Source organism: Hemicordylus capensis, chromosome 5 (assembly GCF_027244095.1).
Source record: "Hemicordylus capensis ecotype Gifberg chromosome 5, rHemCap1.1.pri, whole genome shotgun sequence".
NCBI classification, from domain to species: domain Eukaryota; kingdom Metazoa; phylum Chordata; class Lepidosauria; order Squamata; family Cordylidae; genus Hemicordylus; species Hemicordylus capensis.
The window spans coordinates 175,668,747-175,695,833 of NC_069661.1; the positions used below are offsets into that span (position 1 = coordinate 175,668,747).

Below are 27,087 nucleotides of genomic sequence, written 5' to 3' on the forward strand. Positions count from 1 at the left end.
CAGTTGGTTTGTTGTGTATTTTTTGATAATGCTTTTAGTTATGCTTTCTAATGTTTGATATGTTCATTTTATTGTATTTTTTTATTGCTGTGAGCTGCCTTGAGCATTGTGATGGAAAGGAGGATAGAAAATCTTTTATTGAAAGAAAGAATTAAAAGCAAAGATTTGGAGTTCAACCATGCTCAATTTGCAGGATTTTGGTGCCTATCCAGTACAACTTTTGTACTGTTGCATCAGCACTTTCCTGACATAGTCCATAACTGACAGTCGAGCTGTTAATATTTAAATTTTGATAGTAATAGTGCTATGAATTTTGGGGTTCTGCTTTTTAAAACCATTTTTATGACAATCCTCATATCAAGCAGTAAGCTTTACAATAGTGAACTACTTTCTGCTGAAACTGGGTCATCTCTGGGATCAGTTTATATGGCAAAATATCCCACTCCCTGGACCATTGCCTTGAGAATCATGGCTCCTGAGAATACAGATGCTGGTCTGTGCCCAGCCTATCTTTGACATGGAAGATATGTACCATTTCTCTGAGTTTCTGGATGGATGACCCTGGTGTTTCTTTATAAACAAATACAATTCTCATCATGGTTTTATTTTGTATTTACTTCATTTTTAGGTCTGGCTGTTTCTCTTCAGCTGCTACATGGAGACATTGAACAGATCAGAAGGGACTCCATGTTTACCCATGGAGTATCAATAACAAGGAAGCTGGGCTTTTCCAACATTATCATGCCAGGTAGGTTAAAGAAAAGAGGAATAATACAAGAAGATTTGTGTCTTAAGATCACTGACATGTGAGGCACTTATTTATTTATTTATTCGATTTTTAGACGGCCCTTAAAAATATCTCAGGGCAGTTCACAAACATCAAAGACCCTAACAATTTAAGAGCACTGGAAGGCCAGGCCGAACAGGTAGGTCTTTAGGGCTCTCCTAAATTCCAATAAAGAATTCAAATTACGGATGTCTGCAGGGAGCACATTCCACAGTCCAGGAGTGGCTACAGAGAAGGCCTGCCTCTGGATCGCCACCAGATGAGTTGGTGGCAACTGGAGCCGGACCTCCTCAGATGATCTTAGCGTGCGGTGGGGATCAGACCGAAGAAGGCACTCTCTAAGGTAACCTGGACCTAAGCCGTTCAGGGCTTTAAAGGTAATAACCAGCACTTTGTATTTTGCTCGGAAACATATCGGCAGCCAGTGTAGCTGTTTCAAAACAGGCATAATATGGTCTCTCTGGGTTGCCCCGGACACCAGCCTTGCTGCTGAATTTTGAACTAACTGAAATTTCCGAACTATGTACAAAGGCAGCCCCACGTAGAGCAGATTACAGTAGTCAAGCCTGGAGATTACTAGCGGTTTCACCACTGTTCTGAGCTCATCCTCCTCAAGGAATGGATGCAGCTGTCGAATCAGCCTAAGCTGATAAAAAGCACTCCTGGCCACAGTCTCCACCTGAGATACCAGAGTGAGGCCTGGATCCAGGAGTACCCCCAAGCTGTGTACCTGCTCCTTCCGAGGGAGTGTAACCCCATCCAGCACAGGGAGATCTAACTCATCCATCAGATTGATCCCCTACAATGAGCACCTACGTCTTGCTTGGATTCAGCTTCAATTTGTTATCCCTCATCCAGCCCATTACTGCCTGTAGGCAGGCATTTAGGGAATGAACACCATTTCCTGATGAAGCAGATGAAAGAGAGAAGTAGATTTGGGTGTCGTCAGCATACTGATAACACCCAGCACCAAATCTCCTGATGACCTCACCCAACGGTTTCATGTAGATATTGAAAAGCATTGGTGACAGAATGGAGCCCTGAGGAACTCCATATAACAGCTCTCATTGAGAAAAGCAACTGTCACCAAGCTCCACCATCTGGGATCTGCCCGAGAGATAGGCGCAGAACCACTGCAGAGCAGTGCCTCCTATCCCCAACTCCGTCAGGTGACCCAGAAGGATACCATGGTTGATGGTATTGAACGCCGCCGAGAGATCCAAGAGAACCAACAGAGTCACACTCCCTCTGTCGATTCCCTGGTATAGGTCTGCAAGGCTGTCTCAACCCCATAGCCCACTCTAAAGCCAGTTTGAAATGGGTCTAGATAATCAGTTTCCTCCAAAACCGCCTGGAACTGGTCGGCCACCACCCTCTCGAACACCTTGCCCAACCAAGGGAGATTAGAGATTGGCCTATAATTATCCATCACTGAGGGATCTAGGGAAGGCTTCTTAAGAAATGGTCTAATTATTGCCTCCTTCAAGCATGGAGGCACCTTACCCTCCCTCAGCGATGCATTTATGATATTCACCAGGCCTCTTCGAATAATCTCCCTGCTAGATCAAAGCAACCAAGTCGGGCAAGGGTCCAGAAAACAAGTGGTGGACCGCACTGCTCCAAGCAGCTCGTCCACATCCTCAGGAATCACAGACTGAAACTGATCCAACCTAATACTGCAAGAAAGATTGCTGGACACCTCCTTCGTAGACCCTGCAGAAAAAGTGGAATCCAAGTTGGCCCGAATACAGGAGATTTTGTCCGCAAAGAACCCACTGAGGGTATCACAGCAGAGCACCTCCGGGAGCTGGAGAACATGTTGTCAGTTGTTCTAGACTCTAGAAGGTGGCCAGGTAGCCAATATAGCAGCTGTTTAGTATTCATCTCCAGCTGCCAGCAAATAGATCGATCATACTATTCTTTATCAGCTGAATCCTTTGAATTGAGCTTCACATAAAGTACATTTCAGTAGCTGATCTTGAAGTTACAAAGCTACAGAAGGTTATTGGAAGGAAGGTCCCTGATTGTCTGGGATGCTCTTTATTTGGTGTTTTTCACTTTCTGCCATGTTTAAGTACAGTCTTAAGCATGCTTACATGACAGTTAGATACTACCGCTTTCAGAGCAACTAATTCCTAGTGAATGTTCAGGAACGTCATGCTCTTAATGGCCCAGATATTTGCAAAAGGATAGCAGTCCTATACACAATTAGCTGTCTCTGTGATCCAAGTTCTATATGTTGGTGAATCATGTTACAGGGAAAAGGTGTTAGGCAAGCTAAGCAAAACTGACAGCAGGAATGAACTTACTCCATTTAGACAAAGAGTAGGGCACACCCAGGAAATCATGATGATTTAGTGGCAGAAACTAGGAGAAAGGTCAGGAAGTGGAAAAAATCCAAGTATTAAAATGGCAAAGCAAAAGCGATTGATGAGGAGCTTGGGCAGCAGCTGGCCTGAGTATTAGTTGCTTAGACAGGAGTGTGTAGCAAGAATTTTGGGAATCAAATATAGTTCAGCTATAAATCATCCTGTCCAGATACAGCAAGTATTGCCAGGAGACTGGAAATTTCTACTGCTGAGATTTTTGAGCTTATTATACAGTTAATTTATACACTAATCTAGTCTGACAACTTTTAAAAAGCCAGTTTATGCTTTGAAGTGAATCTTTAGGTTTTTGCTTGGGTTTTAATACCTGGAAATGGGAATGCATGATATTTCATATCAGGGTACCTCTCTGTTCTTACCTGAAGTGGTTACAAAGCCAACAGGAATGAGCCTAGGGTATGAGGTTAATTTTAGGCCACGTCCTTGTTCTACATAGAATTGCATAAGGAAATTTCTTCCCATTGTTAATCCTAAATGTCTGCTTGCTATTCAGCAGTTCTCAATAGCAGCCCAAAGTAATTATGTAAATAAAACTTTCTGATGACTCATCTAGTAATGTGAAGATGCTCATCCTTGTTCTGAAAGCATCTTTTATTAATGGGCAAAAATGCATTATGAGAAATGATCACAGAATTAACACAGTGGATCATGTCAGATGCTTAATGTAGCTAGATTGAATGTGCTTTTGTTACTGCCAACCTTTGTTAGCATTGTTTTAGCTTGTAAATTAATATAATGGTATCAAGCACATTGAAAAATGATGTGGCTGATACTAACAAGTAACAACACCAGGCATTCCCATTAGCTTCATCCTTTTCTTTCCAAGCAGTGCATGATATAGCAGCCTTCTGCTGTGCATTGTCACATTTCCCTCTGACTGTTATAAATAATTTTTCCTCTTTTTGACTTCCCATGGTGAGACAAAGTGATGTGCTATGCCACTATGAAAGTACACATTATAGTCAAGCAGTGTGTAGCCAACCACCGGTACTCTTCAGCTGTTCAGGGCTGCAGTGCTTTGTTGGATAGATTTTTCTTAAATATGGATTTCGGCACGGTATGTCATCAGTTCAGTAATTGGATACATGCTTTTGTTTGGATATGGCACAGCTTTCATCCTATCCTTGGTGCTGTAAATGAGATTTTTTTATTGAATGGTGATAATCATACTTTACTAATAATGAATTTCATGTTGCTGACTGCAGACAGAAAATCTAGAAAACTGAAAGCAAAAGGCTCCCTGAGTATCTAATGTATTTATTTATTTATTGTAACACTTGTACTCTACTGTTCCATCCGAGGCTGTTTCTATATTCGTAATATGTTTACATTTTGTACTCTAGGCCGCAAATGTTGTGAGGACATTTTCAGCTGGCATCCCTAGGGCTTCCAGTTTTACTTTAATGGCTAATAGTCATTGATTGACCTTTCATTCATAAATTTACTTGAATTTTTTTTAAGCAAAAAAAGAAGTAAAGGAAGAAAAGCATATTAATATGATCATTTCTGCATCTTTTAGCAATGAATTCCACAGCTAATGATATGTGCTGGTCTGCCCAGGGTGTATTTGTAATTTGTACAAAAAACACTAGCCACTCCTGTCCCCTTGAGAAGAGGGGCTTCTAAGGCTTCCCTCACCTGTCTTCCTCCCCCTCCCCGTCTTGACTACTGGCCACCTCTGCAGTTGCAAAATTAAGTCCACATGCATTGCATTTGCCAGCTGGCCCACATGGAGTGAATAATGATGTCACTCCTACCCCATGACATTAGTATACTGTGCCACAGCAAGGAAAGCTTCACAAGCCAACCCACGTGCAATGACTATGATCTCAGTGTTGCAGTTGCGAAACCATCAGGTAATCTAGAGGTGGTTTGGGGAAGCAGGCAGGAGAGTGGGAGTGGGGAGCTTTGGAAGCAGCAGTAATTGTGGTGGTTGGACCCTGCAAAATATTTGAACATGGAGCCAATTTTGTCACATCAGTGGTTTTATCCTCACAACAGTTGTGTGAGGTTTATTATTACTATTCCTGTTACCATATACCAATTGGGGGGAATGAAACAAAGATAGCTTCTTGCTCAAGTCTACTAATATTTCCTTTGCAGTTACTACAGTGGTTCCTTGGTTCAGAGGTGAGGGGACAGATGTAATAGAAAAAGAGTATTCAAAAGAGTTCCTTCTGCCCCAATGGAAACCTGGCTTCCCCCATGCTTCCCAACTTGAATGACAGATGTACATGCCAACAAATCTATCACCATCAGTTTTGTCCAGCTTCACATATATGCTGAGGGGATCTGAGCTGTCAGTGACTGATCATGAGAGAGATCTTGGAGTCGTGGTGGACAGCTCGTTGAAAGACTAGACTCAGTTGCATGGCAGAGCTGAAAAAGGCAAATTCCATGCTAGGGATCATTAGGAAGGGGACTGAAAATAAAAATGCTAATATTATCATGCCCTTATACAAACTTATGGTGTGGTCACATTTGGAGTACTGCATACAGTTCTGGTCACTGTCTCTTAAGAAGGACATTGTAGAACTGGAAAAGGTACAGAAGAAGGCAACCAATATGATCAGAGGCCTGCAGCAGCTTCTTTATGAGGCAAGGCTACAACATCTGGGGCTTTTTAGTTTGGAAAAGAGGCAACTAAGGGGAGACATGATAGCAGTGTATACAATTATGCATGGAGTATAGAGTATCTCACAACATTAGAACTAGGAGTCATCCCATGAAACTGAAGGCCAGTAAATTTAGGACCAACAAAAGGAAGTACTTTTCCACACAGCACATAATTAAACTATGGAATTCTCTGCCACAGGATGTAGTGATGGCCATTAGCTTGGATGCCTTTAAAAGGGGCTTAGACAAATTCATGGAGGACAGATCTATCAATGGCTACTTGTCTGGTGGCTGTAGGCCACCTCCAGGCTCAGAGGCAAGATGCCTCTAAATACCAGTTGCAGGGGAGCAATGGCAAGAGAGAGGGCATGCCCTCACCTCTTGCCTTTTTGCTTCTCAGAGGACCTGGTGGGCCACTGTGTGAAACAGGATACTGGGCCTGATAGGCCTTGGGCCTTATCCAGCAGGGTTATTCTTATGTCCTCCTGATGTTTCAGGCAGGCTTTCTGGCTTCTTTTTTAATAAGATAAAAAATAACTTATGTGTGAAGGTTTTAATAACCCTCCCCTTTTTAACATTGCAAAACTTGTCTGGAGTTTTGGAGCAGAGACGTTTCTTGGTGATATCACTAAGACCAGCCAACCAGTTCGATTCACAGCTGTTTTTTGCTGCAAACTTCTCAGAAACCTTTTTTTAAAAAAACACACCAAACTTCATAGCTTGACCCTGAAGAGATAATCTAGATAGGGCACTTCAAAACTGATCCCACTGTTGTAAACATGTTACTTCAGTCTTCACTCTGAGTCTCTCAAAATTAGAATTGATCTAGTAGATTTAGATTTATATCCTATTCCATTCCTTGCTTTTTCTATTTGTGTTGCTCAGTCATTAAAAGTAACTAGAAACAAGATGCATGTACTGTGACTCTTGAAGTTGTGTCACTAACTCAGCCTTCTAACATGATGCCCCTTGGACTAGACAAAGCAAACCACTTACTTTTGAAGCAGAATCTTATAAACATCCTAAAGTCAGAGTAGGGTAGTACCTTTATTAGGGCCAACTAAAATATCTTAAATATTTATTAGGGCCAACTAAAATATCACTAAAATATCAAAAAGTATTATCTTTTAACTTGTTTGGTGAGCAGATTAAAAGATAGTGCTTTTTATATTTTAGATCATCCTAATAAAGGTATTAATCTACTTTGACTTTGGGATTGTTTTCTAATGAACCAACATGGTTACCTATGGTTTTAATTGAATTGAGCCTGCCTAACACTTCTTGAACTCTATCTTAACATTGTTATAAGCCATGGACTTTGGGGCTTCAATGCCATGCCCACAGTGCTCAAATTATAGAGATTAGATTGGAGGTGGACATTGGAAGCTGCCCACATTGGAGGTGGACATTGGAAGCTGCCCTCTACCAAATCATACCATTGGTCCATCTAACTCAGTATTGTCTACACAGACTGGCAGTGGCTTCTCCAAGGTTGCAGGCAGGAGTCTCTCTCAATGCTGTCTTGGAACTGCAGGAAGAAAACTTAGAACCTTCTTCATGAAACCATGAATATCTTCTTCCCAGAGTGGCCTCATCCCCTAAAGGGAATATCTTACAGTGCCCACAAGTAGTTTCCCATACAAATGCAAACCAGGACAGACCTTGCTTAACAAAGGAGACAGTTCATGCTTGCTACCACAAGACCAACCCTCCTCTATAGACCAGCTCTCCTTTTAAGGTAGAGGAGACTTTCATTAAGTTAGAGTCCTTAGTGGAACCCACCCTTGGATCATTCCCAGTTTAGCCATATCATTCCCCCTCATAGCTCAGTGGGCTGGAACTGTATAATGGCCTTTCTCTCTCTCTCCAGCTTTCTCCCTGTGTTTTACTAAACCTCCAGCCTGAAGTCACGTTCTGAAGAACTCAAAAATGTTCTCACTTCTTTTTTACTTCATAGTTGGTCCTGATCCTGTTGTGGCTTTTTCTGTTGGAACCAGGGCCTTGTGGGGTGGGGAGCAGCAGCAGCAGCAATTGCCCCAGACCCCATGCATGTTCAGGGCAGTAAAACTAATCAGTTAAAATATAACTCCAGGATCAAGAGTTACTTCAGTATTTTGAGTTATTACATTGACATAGGATGCATTGAGAAGAAAGTGGGACTCAGATGAACATTTTGCCCCCAGGCCTGTCAATGTCTTAAAAAGGCTTTGATTGGAACAACGCGGTTACTTTTGATTTTTTTGAACATCTAATCTGTCATACAAGAATGTAGCTCCTGCATGCAGATGGGTCACCACAGGGCTCAACAGAGGTTTGTTTATTCCTTCTACCACACTTTGGCATTTGTGGAACTAGCACAATAGGGCATTACTGGGAAGGGAGGTGGGAAGACATTTCCAATATCCTATCCAGTCTTCTTTCTTCATGTAGATCAGGCCTGCTCAACTTCAGCCCTCCTGCAGATGTTGGCCTACAATTCCCATAATTCCTGGCTATTGGCTGCTGTGGCTGAGAATTATGGGAGTTGTAGTCCAAAAACAGCTGGGGGGCCTAAGTTAAGCAGGCCTGATGTAGATTAAGGTATTCAAGATTCCTATCTTGAGTTCACCGAAAGAGAGAACTGGATGGGCACATGGTAGACCTGTTCAGACCTCCCATTCTTTGTCATGATGGGCTGGCTTTTGTACTAAGATGGGGGGTGGGCAGGTGGGAAGATAAGGAGGGAAGGGAAGAAATAAGGCTTTGAGGGAGCCCTCTGACTACAGGCTCAGAGAAGGATTATCTCCCCCAAATTGAAGGAGAGAGTAAATTAACAGGAAAATCCCCTTCTTTGTCTTATTCACATAGTATATAGTACACTTAAAGCTAGTCCATCAGGAGTAGAAACAATGTCAGAGTCTCAGCTATGAGTTTTTATAATTAGGATACCAGGGGAAATATATGTTGAAAACATTTGAAACCCCTCTGGAGATTTGAACATAACACAGAATCAAAGACATGGTAATTTAATTTAAATCATTGCCTCAGACCTTCATATTTTCCAGTCAATTCCCAGCTCTGTTTTAGACTAGGCAGACAAGCATGTCCCCTCCTCAACCCCCAGTCCCATTCTTAACCTTTCTGTTTCATAACAAAAGTAGGCAAAATTATGTCTTCGCTTACATCAGCAGCAAATGTTCTTCTTGGGGAACTGTGTAATTAATCAATACTGCATAGCTCAGATACTGGTTGTGAGCACCATCTACAGGGAAACATTTTCATCAAATGTATGTTGGGCAAAAAATAGTTCCTTAAGGAATTTAGTCCTGTGTCATTTGATTCTTTCTGAGTTGTCTTGATCCTCACTGTGAATTATAAATACAAAAGGAGAATGTGTTAATGGTCTCTGTAACTGGATTTCTACTATATTTTTGAAGGCATCTTGAGGTTGGAATATAAAAGCTCTGCTGTGTTATTTTTTAAAATATATTTTAAGTTATTTCTTTTATATATTTATTGTGCATTTCTTTCATTTTAGTTCCCTACATCTATATGCGTTCTAATGTGTACTGCTGAGAATTTTTGAGGCATTATTGTTTATTTTCAGTATCTTCTATATACTTAGGTGCACCCGTCGCTAATCCCATGTGTGGCAGCTCTCGCAGGAGAAGCAGCGACCCGGCGAATGGCCGGCCGTGGGAGGGGGGCGGGGAGAAGCAGCAGCCTGGTTGAGCAGCGGCCCAGCTGTCAGGGGGGCGGGCAGAGAGAAAACGGGCAGCCACGAACGGCAGGTTAGCCTGGCAGGTGGGTGGCCACAACCGGCGGGTGACTATTCGGAGCGGCTGAGACCGGCAGGCCCGGCAGGCAGCCGGAGCGGTGTACTGCAACCCAAACACCAACGACAAACTAAATTAAAAACACAAACCTAACCAAGGCTTCAAGAAGCCACAAACCAAACAAACAACAAACCTTGTTGACCCAGCAAGCCGCATACCGAACTACAGAGACAACACATACCAAGCAAACCACAAGTACAAACCACTAGCCAAAACTTGATAAACTATAAAAACAAATTACAAAAAAGCAATTTTTCTTAAAAACCAGACACAGCTTAAGGAAGTTTAGAAGCCACTGCCTTATTTTTGTTCCCTGCCTGCCACCTGCCCGCTCGTTTTCCGCCGCCCGCCCCCTGCTTTCTGGCTGTCCACCTGCCAGCCAGCCAGCTGCTGGTTGCAGCCGCCCGGCTACCCATCAGCTCGTCCTGGTCACTCAACCGCCCGCCCCCAGCTGTCCTGGCCACTGCTTCTCCCCCACGGCGGGCTGGCCTGGCCGCTGCTTCTCCTCCACCACCGCCTCCTTCCGCCCACCTGTTGCTGTTTTCTACACCGGCCAGCCAGCCTCCACCACTGTTCTCCCCCCCCACAGCCAGCTGGCCAGCGCCACCATTTTCTTCCCTCCCACCTATGGCTATCTGGCAGCTCTCTGAACTCTCGCAAGAGCTGCCATGCATGGGATTAGCCACAGGTATGTCTTAGAGAATTAAATATATAGATTCCGCCTCAGACAGGCAGAACCAGCACAGCTTTGCTGAGTGCCTGCAAGGCTCTCAGACACATGATGGCACCAGGCCACTAATTCATCATTGGAGATGTGTGCAGGTATGAGTGTGTGCACTGCTAACTAGGAAGGAAGAAGTGAGCAACTATACAACACTTTTAAAACAGTATCAACTATCTATGATATATACAGTCAGGCTCCTAGTGTGTGTGCTCCACCACAGCCTCCAAGTGGTGCTGGGCAGGGGCAATAGTTGGTCAGAATCAAATTTGCTACAGTGTAGGGACACATGTGGACACCTCAATAGTATTGTTTATGATGATGTCATCCACCCTTATTCAAGATGGTGGATGTGTGAACATTTGAGGCTCAAGTGGGCTAATTTGTGAACCGCTTAACTGAATTGAACCAAATTTGGTACTACTTTAGGGACACATAGGGACGCCTCAGTGGCCTAGTTTGTAATGATGTTATCCTCCCCAATTCAATATGGCAGATATGTGAATGCTTAAGGCGCAATTGGGCTAACTTGTGGATTGTCTAATCGATTTGAACCAAATTTGGTACAGTTGTAGTGAGTGACATATAGGGACACCTCAACAACATAGTTTGTGGTGATGTCATCCAGCCCAGTTCATGATGGTGGATGCATGAATGTTTGAGGCGCAAGTGGGCTAGCTTGTGTACCATGTAACCAATTTGAACCAAATTTGCTACAGGTGTAGGGACACATAGGGATGGCTCAAGGGCATAGTTTGTGATGATGTCATCCACCCCAATTCAATATGGCGGACATATGAACATTTAAGGCTGAAGTGGGCTAACTTGTGAGGGTGGTAATTATCAAGATATAGTGAAAGGATGGTAGGCAGAATAGTTCTTACCAGAACAACTTGTTTCTTCCTTTATATATTCTAATAATTTAATCTTTGTTTTCCTGTTTGTAGAATATTTTAGCAAGAAATGTTTATATTGTATATTAGATGTTTAACTTTTTCAAACCTTTAGTTACTGTTGTCAGTTTCCTCTTTGCCAATATTCCTGGGAACAAATCAGACAGAATAGTCACCTTATTTCTCAAGGAATCTAAACTTAAATTTGGTCTTGCTATGTTCCAAGCTAATTGCCTCATTCAATAACTCAAATTTAAACTAAAATGTCTCTTTACTTGTTTAAAGCTGTCTACCTTAGTTTATTCTTGTTGTAGCCTCTTAGTATATTGTTTCATTGTTTCCAGTTCTAAAATGTTTCCATTTGTTCTTCTATTAAATTCAATACATTTCCTTTTTTCACTTTTCCTGTGACTCCTCTAAAAATCAAATTTGTTATCCTCAAGATGTCCTCAAGCCTTCACTGTGATTTAAACTAAATTCAATAGAAACCTCCACATTTTCCTTAATCTCTTTAACAGGCATAGCTTGTGTCTTTTTTCCTGCCTTAAGATTCTCTCTGTCCTCCTCATGCTTATTCAGAGTTTTGTTTAACCATCTTTAGACTTTCAGAGTTCTTAGATTCATGCACTTTTTCTTTTAATTGGTCATTTTTCCCCCCTTTGTAAATAGCCTATTCTACACTTTCAAGACTTGGGTCAATTTTTTTCCTTAAAGTGAGCTGTCAAGTTGGTGTTGACTCCTGGCGACCACAGAGCCCTGTGGTTGTCTTTGGTAGAATACAGGTGGGGTTTACCATTGCCTTCCCTCATGCAGTATGAGATGGTGCCTTTCAACATCTTCCTATATTGCTGCTGCCCAATATAGGTGTTTCCCATAGTCTGGGAAACATAACAGCGGAGATTGAATCGACAACCTCTGGCTTGCTAGTCAAGCCATCTTTCAACATCAATTTAAATCGTTTTGTGTCAGTCTCAGTTCTTGACAGTTCTTGACAGGGATCCTTTCATTGTATTCTTTGTTACTTTTTGTGTACAAGATACTGCTTTGCCAATCATTCAGAATTCAACCTGTTTCAATCAAGAAACTCTTATGCAACTAAAATCCATATTTACAGATACCAGTGTTTACTCTATACCATGCTTTTCACTATATTCTTTCCCTCTATATTCTTCCCTGGCCAAGATCAAAAGTTTCTACCAAATGGTCTGGCCAAATGGGCAAACCCTTGTTGCTGTGCCCCACCAGCAGCACATTGCCTGGCATTTTATGCTGTGTTTTGTGTTCGCCAGGTCCATGTTTCTCTTTTCCCAAAGGAGTTGGAGGTCTCCCCACTCTCTCTTCCAGTTCTGGCAGGATAGGGCTCTCCACTCCATACATTGGGAATGAAAGGAAACTTAGTATCTGTAGGATGGGCAACCCAAAGTTAGGAACATAGGAAGCTGCCATATACCGAGTCAGACCATTGGTCTATCTAGCTCAGTGTTGTCTTTACAGACTGGCAACGGCTTCTCCAAGATTGCGGGCAGGAATATCTCTCAGCCCTATCTGGTTGGTTCAATAAAAAAATCTTGTCCTATTAAAATAAATAAATAAATAAATAAATAAATATCTTATCTTGGAGAAGCCAGGGAGGGAACTTGAAACCTTCTGCTCCTCCCAGAGCGGTCCATCCCCTGAGGGGAATATCTTACAGTGCTCATACTTCTAATCTCCCATTCATAGGCAACCAGGGCGGACCAGGGGACAAGTCATATTTGCTACCTCCCAGCACCTGGGTCTCCCCTCAGAATATTCTAGTATGACCAGTCTTTTTTGCTGTCTAAAAGGCATAAAAATAAGATTTGCTGTCATTGTGTCAGATGTGTTTTAAAAAACAAAAGAAAACTCCAAGCCTAGTAATTTTCAACAGAGTTAACATTATTGTGATGGCAGCAATATGCAGTTCTTGATAGTAAGCCTCATTGTACTTCTCAGTTCAGATTGTGTTTCACTTTTAAGGCTCCAATCATATGTAGTTAACTGGAATAACTGGAATAAACATGCATCAGATCGCACTGTTACTCTACATTTCTTGTGGCGACACAGAACTGAGTATGTGTTGATATATGATTCTGTACATAATTACTTTCCTGGGCAGGTTGTAGATCTTTTACCCTCACTTTTTTCTAAAATGAACTCTGATTAAGAATGCTGGCACAGTTGTTGCCTCCTTTAAAAGCTGAAATAAAAATAGAATTATCAGCTACTGTATGCATTCTGTGGCTGGTCTTGGGCTTATCTCTTAGCATTAATTAATTTGTTGCCATCCTTTGTTCATTTAGGTTTTGATGTTAAAATCCCTGATTCTGTACCTAAAGGCCATTCCAGTGTTTGACTCATGGGGTGCAGTAGATAATTGACTCTGCATGGTTGCCACCATTTTGGTTTTTGCTATATCCGCCTGTGCCCCTATTTTTTTTGTTTTGGCTAAAACCATTGGACCACATTGCTCTTGCTGTCAGTGGTGGATCTTAGGGCTCTAGTTTTTGTTTTAAAAGTAGATCACATAACTGGAAATTGCCCACCCCTAGGTTATCTGCTGGTGGGGTGGTGGCATTTGTCTGAAATAGGTCCTTGTTCTGGTTAGTTTCAATTTGCTACATGAGTGGCAAAGGATAGAACAGGATGTTAAAGGGCATGCAGGCTTGGTCCTTTCGCAAAGATTTCAAACAGGAGAGCATTTTGTCTGTTAACTCTGGTAAAGAACTTGGGCTGTTTCTTGAGAAGCTGTCTTATTAGAGATTTATTTATTTTATTTATTGTTAAGTTTTCATACTACCTTTCATAATACATCCCAAGGTAGTTTACAAAAGTTAAAATACAATAAAACTCAGTTTTTAAAAAAATCACATTTAAAACGTTAAAATCAGTTAAACAATAAAAGCCATAAAACTAAACAAAACAAAAACAACAAAAAAACACCAACCCAGAAGCTCTTAAAGGGTGAGAGCCTGAACAAATAAAAATGTCTTTTGTTTTTAAAAGGAGCTACAGATGTCAAAGAGTGAGCATTCACTGGGAGAACACTGCAGAGCCTGGGGAGCAACAACAGAGAAGGCCCTGTCCCGCATGCATGATAATTTGGCTTCTTTCAACATTGGCACACAAAGCAAAGATGCACAATGACAACCTTGTTGGGCAGGCAGAAAGTCTTGGTAGCAGGTAGTCTTTCAGGTATCCAGGACCCAAAGCTATTATTTAAAGGTCTGCATGGTGCAGCAGCACCTTGAATTGGATCTGGAAACAAATTGGCAACCAGTGAAGTTCAAAATAAGTGAAATATGCTCCAAGTGAGCAGTTCCAGAGAGAACCTGGCAGCTGTACTCAGCACCAATTGAAGTTTCCAAATATTCTTCAAGGGCAGCCCCATATAAAGCACATTACAGAAATCTAGCCGCAACGTGACTAAGGCATGAGTAACCGGGGCCAGATCTGTCTTCTCAAGAAAATGATGCAGCTGGTGCACTAGCCACAGCTGTGCAAGGGAACCCCTGGCCACTGCCCACACCTTAGGATCCAAAAGCAGAGCTGGGTCCAGCAATACGTCCAAGCTGCGCACTTGCAAGGGGAGTACAACGCAGGTTGTAAACTGCCCAGGTATAAAAATATGTTAAATAAATAAATAAATTCCATCCAGAGCTGTCTGAATTGCCCTGTCTTTATTGGCTTTTCTGCTGACCAGCAATACCTCAGTCTTGTCTGGATTTAACCTCAGTTTAGTCACATCTGGCCCATTACTGCCTCAAGCCCCTGGTCCAATACATCCTCTGCTTCCCTAGGATCTAATGTCGGAGAAAGTTAGAACTGAGTGTCATCTGCATATCTACAACACTTCAATCCAAATCTCCTGATGACCTGTCCCAGTGGTTTCATGTAGATGTTAAACAGCATGGGGGTACAATACTGAGCCTTGCAGGACCCCATAGGCCAGAGGCGAAGGAGTCAAGCAGAAGATTTCCAGCACCACCTTCTGGAACCTCCCCCCAAGAAAGGACCGGAACCAATCCAATGCACACACCCCCGATCCCTATATGTGAAAGGCAGTCTGGAAAGATACCATGGTCGATGGGACTGAATGCTGCTAAGAGGACAATCAACAAGGACGCACTCCCCTTGTCTAGTTGCTGGTGTAGGTCATCCAGAAGGCCAACCAAGGCAGTTTCCAGGGCAAAACCCAGGGCAAAAGCCAGATTGAAAAGGGTCTCAATAATTAGTGATGTGCATGGAACCAGTTTTCCCGATTTGGTTCAAATCCGACCGCATTCAATGCACCCTGGGCCAGCTCAGGTTCAATTGAGCCGGGGCCTGGTCTGGTCTGGCCACCTTGCAAGTTGGCTCGATGGGTAAACTTGAAAAGGGGAATCTGACAAGGATTACTGTTTACAAGTAAAGGACTAAATGCAGCCGGGCGGGAAGAAAAAGGTAGTCTTGGTAGCTTTTTACCTTTAAAAATAAGCCACCAGCAATGGTGGAGGCAGGGGTTCCTTTGCCCCCCTGTCAGCCTCCCAAATGACAGGCTGGTTGTGCTGCATCCCGTTTTGGCTCTCTGCACATGTGTGGCTGCCATTACAGTGACCTCTGCATGTGCACATAGGCTAGTTGTGTCACCACTGTGCAGAGGTGCACAGAGGCCACCTCCAAGATGAAAAAAGTACCAAGACTACCTCCCCCCCTCACCCGCACTTAGCCTTTTACTTGTAAAGGGGAATCCTTGTCAGATTCCTGTTGACCCACTCGAGCTGGTTTGTGAGGTGGCCTTGGCTTGACTTTAACATGGACTAGCTCCCCTCTTTATGGGGCAGGTCTGCAGAAGGCCATTGGGCATGCCTCCAAAATGGGCTGCTGCCACCGCAGAGAGGTTGGAAAGGGCCTGAAATTGACTGAAAATGACTCAGGCAGTGCAGGGGAGGGGGGATATCAGGAGATCCCCTGCGGCCTCGACAGCATCCCCCCAGAGCCTGGCAATGGTGGTAAGTCCTCCATTTTTGTTCTTTAAAAAAACCACCACCCTAACTGGCCCCAGTCCAGCCCGGTAGATTCGGAAGAGCTCTCAAACCAGTTCGCACATCCCTACTGCAAGAAACTGAAATACCGATGAGCTATGAAAACTGAATGCATGGTTGTGAAAATTGTGAAATTAACGAGTCTTGATCCGCCTGGAAATAAATACATAGTGTTAAACGCGTTTTAAACAGTAGTATATTTGTAAGAAGAATGTCTTTTAAATTTCATGTCTTTAAAATGTCTTTAGAAGAATGTCTTTAAAATTTCAAAGTATTTAGCTAGTTATGGGGGGGGGGTTAGAATTTGTTTTTTCAGGGCTCGGTAGTTTTCTAACAAGACAAGCACTAAAATAATCGAGCTGAAAAGAAATAATTGGGTAGCTGACAAAAGATGTCCAATTATCTATGTTTCCCATTTCGCCATGGAAGGTTGGGGTTCACTTTAAACATGAATGATTTCCCACACAAATAGCATTTCAGCACAGGAAAGAAGTGTGCAAATTGTTTGTAGACCATTACTTGTATGGGCCTGTACATGTACCTACTTCACTGCATGTGTATGTCTTGGGCCTCAGAGAGGAGCAGATGGAGAAGGAGACCCATGCAAAGCAACATTCTGAGGCATACTAAAGCTTAATTGTCTTACCAGAAGATGGGGTATTTTAAGAAGTGTTTTATTCACAAAACAATTTTAATACTTCATTACTTGGTGAAAAGAGAGGAAAAAATGAAGGTCTATTTTATAATGAGAACTCTGGTGACTACAACATATATAGAATGCCTGGATACCATAGCAAATTGGAGTCAATCTATTATTTAACCCTGCCTTTTGGGGCAAGATCCTCATATATTGCAGCCAGCAGCGGGTACCACTGCCCTATTTAGTATCCCTTTAAGCATTTGCATAACCTGCTCAGGGTGCCTCTCCGTTTAAGCTGGCAAGGGCTGCATTGCGCTCTTTATCTCCAACTATCCAAGCTTGTGTCCGGATCAGTCTTGTTCAGTTTGTTTTTAAATCTAGTAGTCGTCTTTCGTTGTGGCTGTTATATATCCTTGATATACCTACCTTTCCTACTGCAAATTAGCAAGTAGTATTACTTGAATTGGAATTTGGATTCTCCATGTTAGTATATCTCCCCATTTTCATCTATGGATGAAATTCATTTTATGTTTAGATCTAATAAGACTATGGCAAAATTAAAGGATGAATGGATGATGGAGTAAGCACACGCACATACATGCAAACACACTCATAAAGTTCAAAGCTTCTGTTTGGGTTAACATTCAACTACTTTCTCCTTCCATAGGTGAAATGAGGAATGATTTATATATCACAATGGAAAGAGGAGAGTTTGAAAAAGGAGGAAAAAGCGTGGCCAGAAATGTGGAAGTGACAATGTATATTGTGGACAGTGGTGGTCAAATTTTAAAGGTACCTCTTACACAGTCTTTACCCTTCACCTTCCCTGTAGTTTGTCTAATCTGAGTGGTAACTGTCTAAGGGCTGGAACAACCCAGAGATTTTGTTGTAACATACACTTCAGTTATTCCATAGAGAGAAACTAGTTATCTGCAGGCAGTATTGGCTGGTGTGTGTGCGGGGTGGGGAGGGCAGGTAGGGGTAGAATGGACCATGGCACACACACTCTCTCCCTCTCCCCCCTCTCTCTCCCTCTCTTCCTCCCCCCTCCAGATGCTCCCACTCTCTCTTCTCAGTCCAGCTTTAACTTGAGCCATGCAGGCTGATCATTCACTGTTGGGGATTTCAATCTCCAATCTAGCAAATGACCAACTGCATGGCTAAAGTTAAAGCTGGGGTGGAGCGAAAAGTGAATGAGAGAGGGGTAGATTGGACAGGGCGGGGTGGAAGGAGCTGCAACTTGACCCTGCCTGTATTGCCCTCCACCATCCAGCCCTATTGACACCATCCACCACCACTGTTTGCGGCGTTAGAACAAGAATTCTGTGACAACAGTTGTAAACAAATTATAACTATATCTAGTGCTTGAGATCAAGCTGCAAGCTGCTACAGCCTGAGGTATCTGAACAGGTTTCTCCTGAGCCTTTGCTACCCATAATAAGCCTCTTGCAGCATCTGTCCCCTTTGACTTTCTTTTAACACTTTCCAGACGAGCAATAGCCTGTTTGTTTCCCTGGAGGAAAGTAAAACATGGTATCATGTTTCATAAGGAAGGTGCTGTCGGCACCTGATAATCTTGGTTGCCCTCTTCTGTACCTTTTCCAGTTCTATAATGTCTCTTTTGAGATATGGTGACCAGAAATATACACAGTACTCCAAATGCAGCCTCACCATAGATATGTATAAAGGCTTTATAACAGCAGTTTTATTTTCAATCCCCTTCATATGATCCCTAGCATGGAATTTGCCTTTTTCACAGCTGCCACACAATGAGCTGACACTTTCAATGAGCTTCCCCCCAGAACCCCCAAGATCCCTCTCCTGGGTAGTTTCTGACAGCTCATTCCCTATCAGTGTATATATGAAGTAGGGTTATTTTGCTCCAATGTGCATCACCTTACACTTACTTACACCATGTAAGACCATCTTAGCTACTTCCTCGATCCACCAGTGTAAGAGGAGCCAGGTCTGACAAAAGTGCACAAAAAGTGGGAACTTGCCCCAGTGGTTGACAGCGCATGGTCAAGAGATAATGTGGTAGAATGTGCATATACTGTACATAGGAACTTCCTGAGAGGGTCAAGGAGGAGTTGCATGTCCCATAGGTCCTTTTGCCCTTCCTCTCAGGAGATTCACCATTTATTCTAAGAACTCTGACTCTAAAGTGATGCCTGCAAACTATTGCCTTTCTTTATTAGGACTTCATCTCCTTTGGCTCTGGAGAGCCACCAGCTACTGAATTCCACTCCTTTGTGCTATACCACAACAACAGTCCAAGATGGGCTGAGCTGCTGAAACTTCCTATTCCTGTGGATAAATTCAGGGGAGCACACCTCCGCTTTGAATTTCGGCATTGTTCCAGTAAGACCTATTCATAAATTGAAGCGCTTTGTAGTTGCATTAGGCAGCCTCAGAGAGCTTTTCAAATGCTTTTCATGCATGCCAGTTTTTAATGGAGCTTCTGATATATGCAGTCTACCAAGGGGAAGATCTTATTCAGGCAACATAATGCAACCACCAGCCAGCCATTAGCATTAAAAGTTTTCGCTTAGTACTATCTTGTAAAAAAGGGCTTACTTAGTTGTAGATTGAGGAAGGCCTTTAATGTTTGATACCAGGATACAAGTGTTTGCAATAGTAGCACATTTTTTTCATTCAGTCTTTGTGCTTCCATTTTCATTGTTTATAAGAATGATAATTTTCTTATTATAAGAAAATTACTGCCTTCTGGTGGTCACTGTTTTACTTAAATGTTTTGATCTTCGTGGGGGATGGGTAAAAGATTAAAATGCTATGAAACAAATAAGGAAATAAGTCTAAAGTGCTAGAAGTTTAAAACCTTGCTATCTACACAGATTGCCAGGGGAAACAATTGGATGGTTCTAGAGAGTTTCACTGATATTAGGTTATAGGGATGCGCACAAACCGGTCCGGAGACCATTATAGAGGCCTCTGAACCGGTTCGAATGTGTCCATGTCCGGGACTGGGGAGGGGGTGTCTCCTTTTAAGGGCGGGTGCGGGTTGCACTTACTCCTCCCACCGCTTTCCCCCCACCAGCGTTCAGTTTTATTGAAATGTTTTTGGGGCGGCAGCATTCCTCCCTGCCGCCCCTGCCCCCATTGTTAGCCGGAAATACCAGAAGTAGCTATTGCGCGTGTGACCGCCACCACACCCACCGGCCACGCACGTCGCATGTTGCGTGCGTGACGTGTGCACGCAATGTGTTATGTGCATGGCATGCGCGGCGGCAGTCACACGCACGATAGCTACTTCCGGTATTTCTGGCCAAGAATGGCAGCAGGGGCAGCAAGGAGGAACACTGCCGCCCCCCAAACATTACAATAAAATGGAGTGCCGGGGGGGGGAAGTGGCGGGAAAAGTAAGTGCAACCCCCCCGCCCTTAAAGGGAGACCGGTGCCAGACTGCCCCTCCATGGTTCCGTGCACATCCCTATTAGGTTATGGACTCGAATGGCAAAGTTATTATCAAAACAATGTGTTTTATTCTATGAGTAAGTTAAGGTACAGAAAATAGAAACAGGAGGAGCTGACATTGTGTTAGAGTAGGTTTTGTTGGAAGTTGAACCAAATATTGAAGAAGAAAAGTGAGGAATTGGTCCATATGGTTCATTGGACTTTTAAAGTGAACTCAGATTTGTTTAAGATGTAGATAGTGGTGACCAAGTTTCGTTAAGAAGATCTCAGAGTTACCATCTATTATATTGGTATAAAGCATTGTTCTGAGTACCCTGGTCCTCCTAAGTACATTTATTCAAAAGCATCTAAGCATTTCTTTTAAAGAATGGATATAATTCCAGAATCTTGATGCATCTGAGATTTCTATTTAGTATAGGAAAATAAGCAGGCAAGCTGAACTGTTGTTAACTCAAGGCCAGAGCAAACTAATGATGAAGCTACCCACAAGGGCCTCCTCCTCCTGGTGAATTATCTTTGTCCTGGCCATGACATATAGAAGTACTTACTGCAAAGATCTCCGCCATCACATTACAAGTTGTCAGCGCTGGCTTGTTAATTATGCCCACTTAGGCGGACACCTACAGCATCAATCTGTGGGAGGTGCCTCTGTGTTCACCAGTTGTCCACTACACTGCCACCTTCACCTCCAGCTCCGCTGCCCACTCACTGGCCTGCCCACAGCCCCTACTGTCATTTCCTGCTTGCCCACTCACTTGCCTGACTTCTGTGTCTGCTGGCGTTAGTGGCCTGTGTAAGGCATCAAAGTGCTGTGGTGCATTATAATATAATTACATGCCACAACATGTTGTTATGCACCACAATGATGTCATTATAAATTAGTGGGATTTACAACATAATCCTATTCATGTTTACTCAGAAGTAAATCCCACTGTAGTCAATTAAATTTACTGCCAGGTAAGTGTCCTTAGGATTGACAATGAATATTTATATACCGCTTTTCAACAAAAGTCCCCAAAGGGGTTTACATAGATATTAAATAAATACATCCATTTTTTCATCGTATTCCTAAGGATTGCAGCATCTAGTTAGTCATAACTAAGTCACATTCCATTGCTTTATGAAGACTTAAATGTGGCTAATGTTTGCTGGATTGTTTCCTGTAAGTATGTTTGTAGATAATGGCTGAGGTTAGGAATAATTTACTAAAGGTATGCCATTTCTGGCAGCTTCCTCATGGCTTGTCTAACATGTACTCTGCCTTCTAGTTTAAATGAGTGTCAAGTTGTTCATGTACTTTTCTTTTCATTGAATCTGTACATTGTTATTTCCAGCCTGGATTCTGGTGGATTTTTAATTTGTATATGTGTTTCAGCAAAAGAAAAGGGGGAGAAGAAGTTGTTTGGTTTTTCTTTCGTCCCTCTGATGCAGGAAAATGGAAGGACATTGCCAGATGGCACTCATGAGCTCATTGTGCACAAGGTAATTTCAATCAGAAACCAGAGAGAGAAACATGAATTATCCATAAAAATACTCCAAATGCCTAGGGCTGCCCTTAGATTCAGGCAGATTAAAACGGCTGCCAGAAGAATGCTAGGCTTGTCATTGTGCAAAATATCCTTTCATTATATCCTTTCAAGCTTATGTTGTTGGTTCACAGCTACAGTTAAATCTTGTTATGTATTTCATTGTGGTTCCTTGTACTGTGAAAAATTACCTTATTGGATGGTTCCTATGTTTGCTAATGGACTGCATTTAGACAACTGTCTGGAATGGCAGCCAAGTCCCCACATCCAGCTAGGAAGCCCCACACATGTGCACAGATAAATATCGACATGCTCCCCTGAGAACTGTATGCATGTGCATGTACACAGATGCAAGTTGCTCCCATTTGAAGAACGTCTCACTCACAATTTCCTTGACAATATTACTGCTGCATAGAAACTGCCTATGTGATGTCACTGTTTGTCTCCTCTCCTTTGACCAGAATGGGCCTTGTACCTCTGGGACATCTAGTAGTTGTGGTGGTAAACATATACGATAGGACAAGACAACTTACTTTACATAATAAAAGCAAAGGGAAAACTCAACATATCTTCAAAACAGAACAATGGGATTGCAGCTCTAAAGTGTGAATAGACATATTTTTGTTTTGTTTTGTTAAAAAGCAAGTTGTCTGTATATCCTGAAATGGGAGAACAATTAAAAAGAATAAGCAATAACACAAATTAAAAAGATAATATAACAAGAATAAAATAAGAATAAAAATCGGGATGAGACTGGAGTTAGATAGTGCTCAGCCCAAATGCTTGTTGATATACCAAAGATTTTTAGTTGATGAAAGGTATGACGAAGCAACTTGCCTAGAGAGCAGGAGGCTGTTGGTGTGTTTCCCAGAATATGGGCAACTCCTATATCGGACACTGACTTGACGGCACAACCTTTCCTTTCCTTTATGCTGAGAGAGACTAACTGAACCTACTAAGGTAGGGAGTGTCAAGGCCCTTCAGAGTCAAACTAGTAAGTGGTCACTTGGAAGAGTTAAAGGTGAGTACATAGCTTAGGACAGGCCAAAGCTAAGGTCTATAGCAGTGAATGAAGATCAGAAAACCTATAGGCAAGTGTATAGTCAGGTCAGGAAGAGTTCACGGTCTGAATAGTGAACACAGTTCAGAGGGCCAGAAGCAGATATGTGGTCACGGTCAGGCAGATAGTCACATCCTCAATAGCATCACTAGGGAAGTGAGGTGAGGAAAAGCAAACCACTTAAGTCTGCCTTATGAGGAACTGCATATGTTTAGCCTGGAGAAAAGAAGGCTAAGGGGAGAGATGGTAAATCTGAGATATGGTATGGAGATATGGTTAGTGGCGTAACTATAATAGGGCAAGGGGAGACTGCCTTGGGCCCCCCCCCGAGGCAAGTCACATGACTGACTCCCCCAGCCATGCACCCACCTGGGATTCCTTCAGTTGTATTCATCCTCTGAAATTGATGTGAGTATTAAGACCTGGAACTACCAGAACAGCATGTCTTTCTCTAGTACTATTAAATGACTTGCATTGATCACAATTTACAAAACCTTTAAAAAAATAATTTAGGATGATGTTCTTTTGTGGCACATAGGTAGATAGATAGATAGATAGATAGATAGATAGATATTTTACTATGCTTTTTGTTACCACTATTCAGCCTCATTTAAGATTTCTTTACTTCATGAGCTGAGCTTCATGGGGGAGGGGTGCATTTTAAAATTTTGTCTCTGGGCCCACTCCAAATTTGCTATGCCCCTGGATATGGTATTCAAATAAAGGATCCTACATAGAAGGCTTTCTTTTGTTCCTGAGGGTGGTACTAGAACCAATGGTTTGAAATGGCAAGGAAGCAGATTTAGGCCAGACATCAGGAGGAATTTCTTAGCTGTTTGGCAGTGAAACATCTGTTTCATGCAGTGGTGGGCTTTCCTCTGCTAGATATTTTCAAACAGAGGCTGAATGGCCATCTGTCAGGGATGCTGTAGCAGATTCTTGCACTGAGCAGGGGATTTGGACAAGGAGACTTTCCTGCTCTAAATTCCATTATCCTATTTTTAGCAGTTCAGTTGGTAACACTGAGGAACCAAACCTGAAGCAATGTTTATATAAGACCAGCCATTCCCTTTTGGCTCCCATGATCTCTTAGTCCATCTGCGCAGAGGGGCTTCATCTCTGCCATTAACTGGATAGTGCTGTGGTGCAGCACAGCACAGGCCATCAGTCGCACTGCCTGATTGCTGTCCTAGTAGTGGAAGGAGTAAGGTGTCTGGACCCCTCTGCTTGAGTCACTGGGCGAATTCAGTGACTGGTTGAGTCACTGGTTGAATTTCCCCTGGCACCTTAAAGAAAATTCTAAAATGCTAGCTGAACCTGCACAGAGCATCTGTGCGCTAGTACTTGTTTGTTCCCCTGAGCCACGGGCCGCAGCCCCCTTACCCCAGAGACCTCCCCACCCTCTGAGCCCTGTGCACACTGCCACATCCCCTCTGCTGTAATTGCTTCTCACCCAGTCTCTCGCCAGTCGCACACCCTCAGTGCCCCCCATGACATTGCTTCTCTTCCTCCTACCCATCCCTCTTCCACCTATCCCTGCTGATGTCATTGCTTCCCACCCCACCACCAACTTCACCTGAGCTGCACTCCTGCTCCTCCTCCTTGATTGGGCCCTTTCTTGCTGCATCTGCTACCGCCATGTAGCAGATGCAAGCGATTGCTCCCCTCAGGCTGCTGACAGGCCCGCCCCTTGCCTGCCCACTTGCCTTCCTCCACCAATATGCTCAGTAGACCTGAGCAGCAGCTGTGGTGGTTGGTTGGGCCCTTCCTCGCTGCCGCTATGACCACTCGGTGCCCTGAAGCTGCTGACGGGTCCAGGCCCATCCTGTCCCTTGCCTGCCTCTGCCATTGGGCTTGGTAGACCTGAGCAGGAACAGCAGCTGTGGTGGTTGAAAGCGGCCCTTTCTTGCTGAAGCTGCCATGGCTGCTCACTCCCCTCAGGCCACCTGGGCTCAGCCCGAACCTTGCCTGCCTGCCTGCCTCTGCAAGTGGGCTTGGTTGCGCCGAGCAGAAGCGACAGTGGCGGTGGTTGATCCTTCTCAGGCCTCCCTCCTCTCCTCCTCATTTCTGGCGGCAGCACTGGCTGCCCCATCAGGCTCCTCTGGTTGCCCAGCCAGCCCCGAGGTTTCTCTCCCTGCACCACCTTGACCTCAGGCCTCTCTCCTCTGCTTCCCTCCTACTCCTCCTCATCTTCTTCCTTTGCTATGCTGTCGGGCTCTTCCGGTTCCCTGGCTGCCCCTCAGGAATGCCCCCCACCAAGGCGACCCTTCTTCCTTTGTCTCTGCCCCCCCTCCTTCTCTCTCTCTCTTTCCCTCCGTCCCCTCTCTTCCCATCTTACTTTTTTCTCCTCCCTTCTTAATTCTCCTTCTCTCTTCCCCTCTTTATTTTTCCTTTGACTTCTTTCTTTCTTTTTCTCTGTTTATTTCAGAGGGTCTCCATGGCACAGAATTTTCACGGCTGGAGAAGCCCGCTGATTGGGCCTCCAATGTCACTGCTGATTGGTGGTTAAGCACTGTGTGGGCGGGGCTTGCCACGCACCAGTTAGTAAGGACCATCTAATCCTTTTATATAGAGAGATTGCCTCCATGCAGAATTGTATATAAACATGTCTTAAGAGTTCATCATATAGAGACTGAGTATAAACATACTCAAAGTAAGTCATGACATAAACATCTACTGACTGATACCAGTGCTTATTCTGTATTTTATTTATTTATTTATCTTATTTTTATACTGCCTGAGATGTACATATCTAGGCAGTGTACTTTGTTTGTTTGTTTATTATATTTATATCCTGCTCTCCCTCCAAAGAGCCCAGAGTGGCTTACATGGTTATGTTTGTCCTCACAACAACTGTGTGAGGTAAGTTAGACTGAAAGAAGTGTGACTGGCCCAGAGTCACCCAGTGAGTCTCATGGCTGAGTGGGGATTTGAACTCAGATCTCCCCGGTCCTCGTCCAACACTCTAACCACTATGCCACACTGGCTTAAAACCATATAAAATGGCACTGATTAAAATCCATTAAACACAAGACAAACAATCACATGAAACTGTCATTAAAACAAATTATTAAAATTCATTCTAATTAAAAGTCTGCGAGAACAGGTGAGTCTTGAGGGTTTTCCTGAAAACAAACAGAGAAGGAGATACCCGTATTTCAGCGGGGAGCGCATTCCAAAGCCCTGGGGCAGCCACAGAAAAAGTGTGGTCCTGGGTTGCCACCAGGCAAGCCAGCAGCAACCCTAACTGGACCTCTCCAGAAGATTGTAACAGGCATCAGTGTTCATGACAGAGAAGGCGCTCTCGTGAAAACCCTATGTGAGACTGAACACTCCCCTCAAAAGTAGATTGGTGTCTTGTACTATTCAATCGAACAGAAGAAGCCACTATGCAACAACATTGTAGTTCTGACTTAATGCTGTGTACATTACAGAAATGTAGCTCTCATTGAAATGAGACTGCTTGTTTTGACTTTAGGACAATTTTCATACGATATTACTGTATATTAAAGAAACTTGCCCCGTGCTACACAAGACAATGTCAGCATTCCCAGTCAGCCAGTGCTTGTGTGCACAGTGAAGCCAGCCCCAGCCATGTTGCACAAGAGCACAGTTGTGCAACTACTTATAATAGCATGCCCACATGTGCAGAGCACTGTAGTGCTGTGCAAGGGTAGGTACACTGTTTTAAGAAGTTGTGTGACATCAGAGGCATATCTAGGGAAAACAGCGCCTAGGGCAAGCACTTAAACTGCGCCCCCTGTCCAGACATCTGACACCCATCTTTCAAATAACTTTACCATAATATCAGCTGAAAAATACAAGTCAAGCTTGTTAATCTTTTAATATTTCAAAAACTATTTAGCAGTGGATGTAGCCAGACCAAGAAAATGCTAGAAAACTACAAATTTTAGTATACTGGGGCTCATGAAATACCCAAATATTATGAGGAGGTGTACTTGGAAAAAACTAAATAGAAGTGCCTGTCTAATTCTCTCCTATGCATTGTAGCATCACGATTACAAAAGTTTTTAAAATAAATGGAGAATTTGACTTTTCCCAGATACTGTGAAAATAATTAAACAATATGCAGAGTAAACTCTGTCACTGCTTGGAATATATTCTAGTATTTCAGAAAGACAGTTAAAATGAGAGAAAGAGCAAG

The 27,087-nt window shown here is 43.2% G+C and overlaps 1 protein-coding gene and 1 long non-coding RNA gene across 9 annotated transcripts in view; one reads left to right on the forward strand and one right to left on the reverse strand.

Moving 5' to 3' along the window:
• DOCK4 (dedicator of cytokinesis 4) overlaps positions 1–27,087 on the forward strand; it is a 391,842-nt gene that overhangs the window by 258,635 nt on the left and 106,120 nt on the right. For all 8 annotated transcript variants that reach the window (XM_053253855.1, XM_053253858.1, XM_053253861.1 and 5 more), the window contains 4 exons: positions 629–748; positions 17,569–17,693; positions 19,100–19,262; positions 21,712–21,818. In XM_053253855.1, coding sequence (XP_053109830.1) covers positions 629–748; positions 17,569–17,693; positions 19,100–19,262; positions 21,712–21,818 — 515 coding nt within the window. The remainder of the gene's footprint in view (positions 1–628; positions 749–17,568; positions 17,694–19,099; positions 19,263–21,711; positions 21,819–27,087) is intronic.
• On the reverse strand, positions 4,088–25,370 carry LOC128326651 (uncharacterized). The gene is made up of 4 exons (XR_008308168.1): positions 25,261–25,370; positions 11,329–11,367; positions 8,953–9,134; positions 4,088–4,304 (listed from the first exon to the last, which is right to left on the reverse strand). It is a non-coding gene; the product is annotated as an uncharacterized LOC128326651 (long non-coding RNA).